The sequence below is a fragment of the Marmota marmota genome, unplaced genomic scaffold (assembly GCF_001458135.2).
Source record: "Marmota marmota marmota unplaced genomic scaffold, marMar, whole genome shotgun sequence".
Taxonomy (NCBI): Eukaryota; Metazoa; Chordata; class Mammalia; order Rodentia; family Sciuridae; genus Marmota; species Marmota marmota.
In genome coordinates, this window is record NW_025999977.1 from 40,607,164 (window position 1) to 40,619,694 (window position 12,531).

General features: G+C 50.1%; 1 protein-coding gene across 3 annotated transcripts in view; it reads left to right on the forward strand.

Moving 5' to 3' along the window:
• Nucleotides 1-1,031: 1,031 nt before the first annotated feature.
• Nucleotides 1,032-12,531, forward strand: part of Cib4 (calcium and integrin binding family member 4) — a 51,555-nt gene continuing 40,055 nt past the window's right edge. The window contains exons 1-2 of one of the 3 annotated variants that reach the window (XR_007348149.1): nt 1,032-1,962; nt 2,771-2,805. Coding sequence is in view for 2 of the 3 variants with exons in the window: in XM_015479489.2 (XP_015334975.1) it covers nt 2,298-2,351; nt 2,771-2,805 (89 nt within the window). In the remaining variant the exon portion in view is untranslated. Of the gene's footprint in view, nt 1,963-2,297; nt 2,352-2,770; nt 2,806-12,531 lie in introns of those variants that run through there. The other 2 variants (XM_048804682.1, XM_015479489.2) reach the window with 2 other exon arrangements.

A 12,531-nucleotide genomic window follows, 5' to 3' on the forward strand; every position in this document is an offset into this window, starting at 1 on the left:
CTTTGTGATTTCTGGCACATTTCTTTACCACTGGTCTAATCATTTACTTAATGTCTTTCTTTAATGGGCTCCTATTTCTTTTAATTAAAGAGATACATGTATAAAGGACATTTTATACCACTTATAAATGATGAACCTGCATCATTTTCAGAATGGAAGTTACCCTATAAAACAAATATGAAAACCAAACAGTGTTTTGCAATTCTAGCTGGATCCTGCAGCCTTCTGGGCCTGGAACACTGTCCCCATCTTCTTGACCCGGATCGTGGCTCAGTCAGGTGTCTGCTCGGGTGATGCTCGGGACCACCGGTGCTCCAGTGCCAGCCCTCCAGCTTGGTTCTTGCTTTCCGGCTCTCATAGCTCCATGACACCCAAGGCTGTGGGCTCCCGTTCATGGGGTGTCTCCACTGCCTAGGCCAATGCATAGGAGCTGAGCCAGAACCTCAAATCTCTGGGCTCCTTTGTTTTTGTTGCCTTCCTTTAAGCAAATGTCAGCCAGCTGTTAAAGGCACAAGCAGCTGGTGTCTAACAGCCACTTGCACCTCATGTAATCAGGAGAACCCAGCGAGAATGAAGAAGGAAGTGATCTCAACAGTCCCCTGGCCTTCCTGGGTTCCCCACTCCATGCTTTGGGAATCCTCAGACCTGCAACTTGCCCATGCCAAGGGTGTCATTTACCCTCACCAGTTTCCTCTTTCCCCTGATCAAAGGATCAAGGATACCCCACCAATTTCCCAGAGCTGCTGTCTCATAAATAGAGCCAGCTTCTGCACACAAGCCTGGCAGATAGGAGCTGCTCAGTAAATGGCAGGGTTTAGTGGGAGAGGGGATTTAGTTGCTGGTTTTGCCTGCTGAAGTCCTGCTCTTCCTCCCATGCCCAACCTTTAGAAAAATAATGTGATTTGCCCTTCATTGAGTTCTCAACATGCACAGTATCTTGTTAAAAAAGAGTTTTACCTACATCATTTTATTTCATTCTTGCAGTAATTATAAAGTATGGATTCATTAGTCCCATTTTGCAGGTGGAGGGATCGAGGTCTGGAGTGGCTTTAGGATTTTCTCAGACTGGTGCAGAAAGGAGACGCAGCAAAGAGAGATGCAGCCGGGCCTTTCATATTTCAAAGTCCTTGTCCTCAACCACCGTGTACAGCTATTGGAATGCCCTCTGCCCACAGTGTCTCCTCTTCCACATTCTCACATCTCTGCACTGTTACCTCCGTGTCCTCTGCCTCCATCGCCAGGGTATACGCACGTGCTCGGGATGTGGGTGTGCCGTCGGCGCTCCCCAGGGTCAAGTGGAGTCCTGGGCACCTTGTGGATACTTGGACTGGTGTCTGTTGAGGAAATGAAGGAACGCGAGAGCTCCAGGCTTCTCCTGCCAGGCTGTCTCTGGGGACAGGGTGCAGCTGCGTTTCTAGAAACACAGATTATCTGCACCAGAAAGTCCCTGGGCTCTTCACCTAGGACAGCATGGGGGAGGATCTGTCCCAGGCCAGGGAAACAGCACCTGTCCTGGAGGGTGGCTGTTCAGACCACCCAGGAGGCAGAGGAGGGGAGGTGGCTTCGGAAGGACCCTCCTAAACTTCCACGTTGATGGCTGTACGGTCATTTTCTCGGTTTTTCCCAGTCCTGATCTTGACTCCCTGCCTCAGGAGATCAGAGGAAGAAGAGAGAGTGACCTGGGGTGTTTCTTCTACGAGCTATTGGGCCAGAGCTGGTGACAACTCTGTTGTCAGGACCCCCAGGATTCTGAAAGATCCTGGGTGACTTCCTACACCTTCATCTCACCTCAGTGCAGAGTTCCTTTATTAGAAACTCTTCCTGTCATCCTAATTTGAATGTGGCCTCTGTTCTTGCAGGGACCTGACTGATGGCATGGAAGATCCTTATTCTCTGTATCCCATGCCTGGCACAGTACTGGGACCTGGCTGTAACATTTATTGAGCACTTACTATGTGCCAGGTATGGTATCTGTATTAACTCAACTAACCCGCACAGCAATCTCTAATTATCATCTTCACTTTAGGACACTAAGTAGCTTACCCCATGTTACATGGTCACCAGGTGGCAGATTTAAGATTTGAACCCAGGTGGGTTGACTCCAGAGCCAATAACAGTGTGGATCTCGAGATCTAGGTTCTATTATCCTGGGGAACCTAAAGAACCTGTCTCTGTGCCAACCTGGGGTCAGAAGGTGGAACTTGGGTCACTATGGCAACCAGATCAACTGGTGGTACCAGCTGGTGAGACCTTGGGGCCAAGGTTCTACTGCTGGCAGAGAGAAGGCTGAGGTTGGCATGGGACAGTGTTTGAGATACCAGATGCATTGGGAGGACCTGGAAGAGTACCAGGTGGGGAGACGCGAGTTCTGGTCAGAGGTGGGAGCTTCCCAGAGCAGGTGGGATAATGGAGAACTCTTTCCTGAGATGCTAGAGTTTACCAGGCGGGAAGGTGGCTCTTGCCTTTGCTAAACCTGCGTCCATGTGGCATGAGCCAGTTCTGCAGCCCCCCCCCCCATCTCCTGCTCCAGAGCCCAGGATTTGGGCCATGTCTCTGATCCCCTCTCTAGGTCTGCAAGGAGGAGAGAAAGGCACCACCTCAGCCTCTGCCACCACATCAGGTGTCTGTTACCTTGGGCTGTAGTGCCTCCATGTCCCCAGCAGTGGAATGAGAGATTAGGCTTTTCTTTCCCTGCTCCAAAGCTCTCCACTCCCCAGGGGGCCAGGAGGGGCTGGACTGAGTGACCGGCCACATCTCTGATGTTTTGCAGGCCCTGACCTTCCTGACCAGAAATGAAATTCTGTGGTGAGTAGAGGCCCCTGTTCGCCTTTCCCTTCCCCTGAGCTGGGATCTTGCCTTTGTCCAGCCTTTTGTTCTAAGTGTGATTCCTGCTCAGAGCCACATGGCCCTGGACTGCAGCTGGGACAGACAGGGAGGGACAGACCCAAGCCCTGAATGGACAGACATCGGACTTCAGGGCTTTTGCCGCCACCCAAGGCAGCAGTTCTGTAGGATCACAGAGCTGTCAGCGCCTCCGTGGGACAATGAAGAAAATGAGAAAAGGACTTAAGAAGTGGAGGGCTAAAACCCATTCTGGCCGTCTATGGGCTGTGTGAACTGGGGTGCATCCCCCTCCCTGTCCTGCCCGAGCCTCTCCTCCGGGGCCCCTTATGTGCCAGACACCATGGAGGCAGTGGGCGTGGGATGAGAGGTCGGGCCCTGTTCTCACACAGATCCCTGCCCAGCGTGGAAGCCTCCTGGCCAGGGCCACCATTATCCTGCATGGAGATGTGGCAAGTGCCACCTAGCATGGGACTGTGGTGAGAGTGGATATGATGAGAAGTGTGGACATGCTTGGCCAAAGCCAGGTGCTCAACAAAACCTGTTAGAGGGATAACAGACATTTGGGGGTGGGTGGGAATTGGGGGAGGTGGGAATGAGGAGACCATTTAAACCCCAGCCTGTTCCCTCTTGATCCCTCTGTTTTCTCTGCTTGAGCTAACCCTCCCTAGGCACCATGTCCAGCCTGGTGGCCATAAGCATAAGCCTCTCCAAGTACAAATAGGGATGAGGGGTGGCCAGGTAGCAGAGCTGTGGAGACCAGGGGCAGTCACAGGGCTGGGTTATTTCCCTTTTGAAAACAATATTTGCATGCTTTTTTCAAATACAAAAAGCATCACAAATGCCCCAAAGACCCATATTCTCCTACCCATAGAACCTTTATTGATATTTTCTAGAAAGTAATACATGAATAAAAATAAAATGAAAGGAAATAATATTGTGAGCATGGCTAGAAAATTTAAATAGGATAAAAATCCCCAATGAAAAAACAAGTGTTTCCATTTCCTCCTCCCAGTTGTTCTCCCTGACACAGCCCCAGTTACCAGCAGTTTCTCCCCCAGGTTTCCAGAATTTTCCATGCACATGTCCTTCAACGGTTTTACCCCATGCGTCCTGTAGTATTCATCTCATTCATACTGTTCTGCACCTTTTTTGGTGGTTGTTGTTGAAGTTTTCCTCTTGGCCAGTTTTACAGAAAGCACATAGAGATCTGCCTCATTCTTTTTTAATGGCCATGAATCATTCCCTCGTGTAGATGAACCATAATTCATTGCCAACCCCCCTGTTATGGACACAAGTTGTTTATAGTTTCCAGTTTTACAAATAATTCTATATTAAGCATTTATATATAAATATCCAACAGGTGAGAGTCAGTCCTCAGAAGACATTCGTAAGCACAGAGCTGATAGGCAAAGGGTAGGTCATTTAAAAAAGTGATAGACCTCCCAGGGGTTGCACGGGCTTGTCCTCTGGGCAATGGAGTGTGACCCAGCTGCTCCTCCTTCCATCCCCCGGGGTTTTTGAGTGGCATCTTTGGAAGGTAAGGATCTGATGAGAGAGAGGAAAGGAGAGAGGGATTTTCTCTGGTGGATAAGGCCCCTCCCCTTGCCTTTGTTCTGCACTGACCCTGAAAAAGGTCCTTGGAAGCAATCCATCCCTAGGGAACCCACTTCTGAGCTGCTCACCCAGGCCTTGAGGTGGCCTTTGTTCAGATCCTGTTTCCAGCCTCTTTCCAGCCCTGTTGTGATCTCTTCCCATGAGAAGGGTGCAGTTTGACCTTCCCCTGGCTGCCAAGGAAGGCTCCACTTCAGCCCAAACTTCTCCAATGAGCATCTCTCTAAGCTTTTTCTGGCCCATCCCTTCTTTTGGCTCCATTCCTGAGCAAAAGGGGCCCATACCTGTCCCCTCTGCCTCCTAGGAGGCTCCCACCTTTCAGGGCCATGGAGACCATGCAAGGGCCAATGCTGGCATGGTGTGGGACTGCCACTGCTTAAGGAAGGCAGAGTGGAAGGCAGAGGGGTCAACTTCTACCTTGCTTCTGTGTCTCCATATTGGACACCTTTAAATAAGACAGATGAGACAAGCACACGGGGGTCAGAAACTCCAAGTTGGTGGGGTGATACTAGAGAGATCTCTGTGGCTTTCAACCAAGGGCGGCTCCAGACCCAGGAGATCACAGGCAGGGGACAGCTGAGGTTGTGCAGCAGCTGTCAAAAGCTCTGAGGAATGGAGGCAAACCAGCAAGGCTGGAGACGCTCAAGTGTTCTGGTTCAAAATGGGAATGACATTCCACCTGGCATTACCCTTGCATCAAGAGGACCCAGGTGACAAAGTACTAATATAGTGCATCATGGGACACCATCCTTAGAGAAAAGGAGGAGGAGCAGGATGTTTGATACAGAGCTGTCTCCAATTAAATTAAGAAAGCAAAATTCAGAGAGCTTCAAGTTAACATGGAAAATACAGCATCTTCTGTTTCTCAAAGGAAAAAAACCAAAACCTATGAGGATAAAAGGAAAACAAGTGATAACAGTAGATGAGAGAGGTCAAAAAAAGTTTGAAAAGTTCAAAGCAGATGACCCATGATCCAGACTTAACTGAGGGAAAACTGAAAGAGAATTGCCTGAAGGGGTTGGGGTGACAGAATCAAGAACCCAGAGTCTCAGGAACCTCTGAATTCCCGGATGCCAGGGTCAGGTGAAAACAGGTAGATTGAAAGTTGCATTGAATTCATTTCTCACCCTGCAACCCACATGGCAGCCCTGTCCTACCACAGGGGAAAACAGGAGCTCACTCTCTTAAGAGAGAGCCACACAGGCTGCTGACTGAGGACCACCAGGCACGTGAGCAGGGGGAGCGTCTGCCTGGCCTTCAGAGTCTCGCTGTAAGCCTGAAAGGAAAACCAGGGGACTCCAGGTATGGCAGAAGGAATAAAAGATGGCCTACACCAACTAAGTCAGTCATCATGACATTTCAGAATGCCAGAGATAATGTGAAGGTCTTTCATAGAGGAGGAAACGTTGATTGATACGGTGCATCTGGAACCAGAGTAACTTTGGACTTATGTTGGAAGGCAGTGCCTAAACACCTTCAAAATTCTAAGAAAATTTTTCCAGCCTAGAATCAGCTAAACTGTGAACCCAAGTGAAGGTGGAATAACAATATTTTTGACATGGAGATTTTGAAAAAGATGTTTTATAGACCTTCTTTGAGAAAGCTTTTGGAAGTTGTGCTCCATTCAAACTAGTAAGTAAGCCAAGGAAAAAAAGACATTAGAATTCAGGAAACAAAGGATTTCAACATAAAGGAAGGCAAAATGCATTACCATCATGATAGTGCAGGGAAGCCAAAGGACAGTGATGATCAGTGGGGTTGGAAGGCAATTATCCAGATTAGAACCAAGGAGTCAGGTGCCAGTAGTAGTACCCCAAGAAAACAAAATGAATCTACCAATGTTGATATTATAACTATGTTGAGAGAAACTATAGTTCTGCAGAAAGTTTGGGGATGAATCTGAGTGTGGTAGCACAAACCTATAATAATGTCAGCTACTTGGGAGGCCAAGGTTAAGAGTTCAAGGCCAGCATGAGAAATTTAGTGAGAACTTGTGTCCAAAAAAAGAAAGAAAGAAAGAAAAGAAGAGAAAAAAAGGAAAGGGATTGGGCTGTGGTTCAGTGGTAGCTTTACACTTGTCCCTGGGTTTAATCCTCAGTACTGGGAGGGAAAAACGCTTGGGGACAAATGAAATAATGATAGACACACTGAAATTTAAGCAAAAGAAAAACAAAGTCATTAGTAACTCTGGGAAAAACAAAAGGCCTTGAAAAAAAAAAGAAAATGTAATCATGTTGTGCTATGGAACTTAGCTGTGAGCAATGTTTGAATAATACATATATTAATAATAATATAAACACTGATTTTCTTTTTTTGTGGTGCTGGGGATCGAACTCAGGGTCTTGTGCATGCAAGGCAAGCACTCTACCAACTGAGCTATGTCCCCAGCCCCTAAACACTGAATATTGATTCAGGCAAATTGTTTTATACTGGGAGGCTAGGGGAAGGAAAATTATATATAGGGAAAGAAATACTTTTTTATAATAGGATGTCACAGGATAATATCTACAATAAAAATATTGATAAATGGCAGTATTGGTAGAGTATTTAGCACTTGCGAGGCCTTAGGTTTGAATCCCAACACCTCCAAAACCAAACAGAACTAAGAAATAGCAAACTGTTCATAAAATGCTGCCTCTGGAGGGCAGGGGTAGTGAGGAGGTGTCGGGTAGGGTACTGAGCATTAGTAATTTTAATTGTAAGCTTTAGAGTACTGCTTGTGTTTTAACCTATGTAACCGTGTGACTTTGGTAAGCTAGACTTGTGAAATAAGAGCTGTTCCTACATATACACTGGGAAGGAAATCATCCCTGGAAGGACACACATAGGCAAGGGTAGCCCTGGGAGGTGCCCAGGGTCCTGCACACAGGCTTAGTGTGAGTGCGTTGTCTGTGAGGGGAGCAGCTTTGACATGGATGCCCAGCTTCAGGGCAGGGACTCAGGAAATGATGCCCAGGAGAGAAAAAGGCCAACGTGGGCTACCAAGGTCAGGGTAGGCCAGACCCAAGCTGTCACTTTTGAATAACATTCCTATGTGGCTTCTGATGACATGTCATGATTTTCCTATGAATGTGACAGAGAAATGTGGCCTGAATGTTAGTACAGTTGGATGGAGGGTTGAACAAAACTGTCCAAGAAACCGATGGGTAGAAATAACCTTTGTGGGGAGGTAGCTAACATTTTTCTACCTCCTTATCTGTGACTTCTGTAAGGACATAAAGGCCAGGTCACCAGATCTGCAGATGATACCTGCTGGGAGGAGCAGACCACAGCTGCTGGGGCTTGGCTCTCCAAAAAGGGACTCTCTGCTCTAAACGTCCTGGCTGTGGGACTTTTCTTCCTCAGGTTTTGATCTCTGAAGGGGCCACCTCCCTTTCTGCCTAAGCTTCAGGCAGCTGCATCTGACTCTGTTTAATCAGCTGTCCCCAAAACCCCAACTCCCAGATGCCTCTTTGGGGCTAAGGCCCAAGAGACTGTGGCCAGAACCTCCAAGTCCCATTGAGAGCACATGTGGCTTCATGGGCAGGGCTCAGCCTGATCTAGTCCAGACCTTTGTGGCTGGGGTCCGGTCAGCCTGGCTCAGGCTGGACTCTTGGGACATCACCAAGGGATCTCTCCTGCTGCCTTCTTGGATTGACTGTGGGTTTGGTCTGGGGTCTGAAGCTTTGCTCCTAGCCCAGCCCAGGACAACCCAGTCACCAGGTTGGCAGGTCTTCCTTCCTTTCCAGTGCTGGAATCAAACCAACCCAGGGACTTGTACATGCTAGACAAGTGTTCTGCCACTGAGCTACACTCCCAGCCCCAAAATTCAACTTTTCTATTTTGGTGGTGGTCCTGGGGAACAAACCCACGGACCTTCATATCTGGGGCAAGTACTCTACCACTGAGCTACACTCCTATCCCCTATGAGGCCACCCCTTCTTCTTAGCACCCTGGAGGTTCCTAAATCTTTACAGTCTCCAAGCCCTGTCCTGGCCCTGTCTGACCCTGTCCTGGTATTCCTGACTTCTCCCGGAGCACCTGGTCAACAGGTGGAGTGTTGCAGGTTTACTTCCTGGAAGCTAAAAGCCTGAGTTTGAGGCTCAACTCTACCCCTTCCCAGCTGTGTGTCTGTGGTGAGTGTCTTACCCTCCCTGAGCCTCAGATGAGAGTCAGAGCACCTAATCTCATAGAGTCATCATTTGGAAGGAGGTGATTAAATCTGTGTCATTGTGTGTGCAAGGCCTGCACAAGGCTCATCACTGAGTGGCAGCCACTATTATCATGGTATTCCTTTCTGCACAGTGGCTCAGAGAAGCAGAGACTTGACCAAGTACACACAGCTTGGAAATAGCAGATGGGGGGACTAAAAGCCACATTTTTAGACTAAAGAAGGGCCATTTATCAAGTATCTGCAAGCTGTACCACAGATCAAGGAACTGTTGATCCATGGGGTGGGGAGAATCCCAGAGAACTGAGCCCAGGGAAGGACCAGAGAAGAGGAAATTGGGGCTCGAGCTGAATGAATCTGTGTTCTTGGTCTTGCAGGCACAGTAAACCCTGGGAAGCTTATAGAATCTGCAGATGCTTGGGCTCTGTGCTGGCCTGGAATGAGAATCTTGGAGGCTGGTGGGCTTGGATCCTTTTACAAGCTCCCTCCATGAGTCTAAGAGGGACCACATTGAGAAATACTAAACTAAGGGTCTCAGAGGCAAGAGGGTGGTCCAGAAACTGAGAGCCATAGATGCCGAAACTGGAGGGAGCGCGAGGGAGAGGGGCGTCTGTCACGGTGTCACTGAGGCTTTCATTGTATTGAGGGGAAACTGAGGCCTGAGGGGCTCAGTGGTCAAGGTCACATGGAGGGCCAGCGGTGGAGCCAGCCCCTGAGCCGCAGACAGCCCTTCCCTGCCTCTGAGCTAAGTGCGGAGGGAGCCCGGCCTGGGCTGCTTGACCGCTGGCAGGCTGAATGTGTGAGTTTTTCAAATGGCTTTGACTTCTGAGTCCATTAGTGATTAATTCAGAGTTCCATTTGGAGCAGGCTGATCCATATTTGGAGGAGAAGAACATTTTGTGGCAGCTGAGATGCAGCCGCGATTCATCCGTGGGCAGCCAGCCCATGTGGCAGCCTGGGAAGGCCTGAAGGGGCTCAGGGCCCTCTCTCCAGTCCTCCCATCCCAGGAGCCTCTCCTCTCACCTGGGGAGAGAGGGTGGATCCTTTGGAGGTGAACAGAGCAGCTGGAGGGCCCAGCTCCCCTCTGTATCTTCCCAGTTGTATGACCTTGGGCTGTACATCCTCTGTGCATCCTCAGTTTACCCACCCATGGGATTTTTAACCTGTACGCTGCTCCCACATGGGTCTTTTGGGAGATTCAATGAGGCGGTGTGTTCGAGGGTGCCTAGCACATTAAGCACGGGGGGCCATGGCAGCGGGCCCCTTCTCTTTCCTTCAGTGGTCCATCCCATGCCCCCTTCTCTGGGCTCCTGGGAAGAAAACATTTTGGAGTAGCAGCCCTGGCCTTTCCACCATATGACCTTAGGCAAACGATTTTACCTCCTTGGCCTTCTGTTTCCTCATCTGTAAAGGAAATAATCGTCCCTGCCTTGCAAGATTGACATGCAAAATGAGAAACCTCCATGAGGTTTGGCAGTGCTGTGGGCACCCCAAGCTGCACCCCACGCTGGGGAGTGTGAGAGCCATCGCTCTGAGTACAGTTGGAACATGCAGGGTCACAGGGGGGAGTTTATTTTTAATTAGTAAAACTTACTGAAAGTTGGCCTGCTTTTTATGATCACCCCACACTGGCAATTCTAACAATATCAGCAGCAAAATACTCCTTTTGACAGAAGCCCACCTCTCCCACTGCCCCTGTCCCTTAGAGGCCACTAGGGTCCCAGCAGTGATGGCTGTCCTTCCCTCCTTGTTGACCTGGCCACCCACCTCTTGTTCCAACTCATTTGAGGAGAGTGTCTCTCAGTCTGACACCCTGCTTTTCAGCTCCCTCCCAAACTTGGGCAGAGCCTCTGGTCACGGCTCAGGGTCCCTTGCAAGGTCAGCAGGAGCAGGATGCTCTCCACAGATACTCACAGCCCTGCCCCAGCTCCACTTGTCAGGCCCTCCCCAGAGTCAGCCCAAAGCCATTGAAGGAGACCGCCTCACCACTGCAGTCAAGCTTGGAACATCTGTCTGCCCAGAGAGTTCCCAAAACTCACCTCTGGTCACACAGCCGGTGGGAGAGGATCTGAATGGGTCTGCCTGCCTCGTCTGTCAGGACCCCAGCAGGAGCAGGTGGCACCTGGCTGGAGGTTTCGAGGATGATTTAAGGTGCCTTTTGGGGGTGGAGTTGACATCCAGACACTAGCCATCACCACCCCTGGGCCTGAGGCACCCAGCCGAGGACTTAGAGTAGTGGCAACTGGTCACTTGGTCCTTGGCAGAAGGAACATGGATACAGCCAGAGTAGGGTTGAGGCTGGGAGGGAGGGGAGGATGAATCCTGACCTCTCTTTCTCACCTCCCAACCTCTGCTGGGGTTTCTCTTGGTCCAATGCCTGCTAGAATCCAGGGGGTAAGGAAGTGGGGGGTGAGGGGGAGCAATTGGTACAGGATCTAGAGGATGCTTTTCTGTTCAGTAAGCTGTGACAGAGGAGTGGCTGGAGGAGGGCAGAGGTGGCTCCGTGTTCCCCTTCTGGTGGGTCCTGGGAAGGCCTCCTGCTCTCCCCCCTGAATCTCCATAAAATAACTCTCCAAATTCTTCACTTGGTCATGTGTCCTGAGTCCCACCGATCAAAGGTTCATTTGAGTTTATAAACCGTGTGCCCCAGGAATGTCATGAGGGGGCTATCGGTCACTCACTCCTGGGTGTGAATTCGTCTGCTCAGATTACTTGTCTCCTAGCACTCAGGTGAGATCAGAAATGTACTGGGAGAGGAGAGGAGCAGGAAAGAAGCAGAGGAGAGAAGGGTAATTTTGAAGCACAAAGGGACCATAAGGGAGTCCAGAGACCAGGCCCAGCTTGGGCTAGACGGCTCCTATTATCACAGTCTAATTTGGGGTTCTGTAGGGCCAGAGGGCATGGGGACACCTGGAGAACAGGAAAAGAACACAGATGGGCAGCAGATGGCTCAGGGTCTCCTCTGAGGCCCCATGTACCGCAGGCCCCCTCAGGTGCCAGGTGCGAGGCTGACATTCCACATTCCTCTCCCATCAATCCCTATAAATGTGGGAGGGGAACTCCTTACCCCAATGAAGAGATGAGGAGACAGAGGCTCAGGTGGGTCCAGAAGCTTCCTCAAGCTCTCAGAGCTATAAAGTGGCAGAGTCAGGATTTGAACTTAGGTCTGTCTGGCTATAGAGAATGTGCTTTTAAGCAGCCTGTGGTTTCCCCGTCTACCACACACACAACCCTAGCCCTTTCTCTCATTCACATTGAATGTGCACCATAGCCCTTGAAAGAGGTGATTAATTGCCCCTTTTCCAGAAGATGAAGCTAAGGCTCAGAAGGGTTAAGTAAGTTGCCCCAGGTCACACAGTCCTACTGGGGCAGTGCAGGATCTGGTGTCCAGTCCTCCTGGGTCCAGGCTGCTACCCTTTTCTCTCTATAAGCTGCCTTGGTCACTGTTCCTACAGGCCCAAGGGCCTGCTTAGTGATGAGGACTAATGGTCCAGGATGGGATGAGAGGGACAAAGGACCAGGGGTCATCCTCTCTTAGCCTAGGGCAGAGTTCCGCTTCACCCTCTGCCTGTCACCTACAAGCAAAGTCCCCTGGACTGGCCTGGGGCCTACATACAGAGAGGTGGGTGATAGGGACGATCTATGCTGTGGTCTGGTGCTTGCCACCCAGTGGGCTTGTGTGCTGTGTGGTTGACAGGTTCTACCCCTGGCCTGCCCATGCCCATCATATGCTGAGGATGGGGTGGGCGATGGCCAGAAGAAGGGGACCCTGGTGTCTTCATCTCTACCTGAGGGACTAGACCAAGTCATAACAGAAGGCCCACCAGAACTAATACCGCGGAGTGTGTCCCAGGTCGCAGAACACTACGGCTCACCTTCCCTCATGCTCTGCTCAGCTAACACCCCCAAAGACATGCTGGGCACAT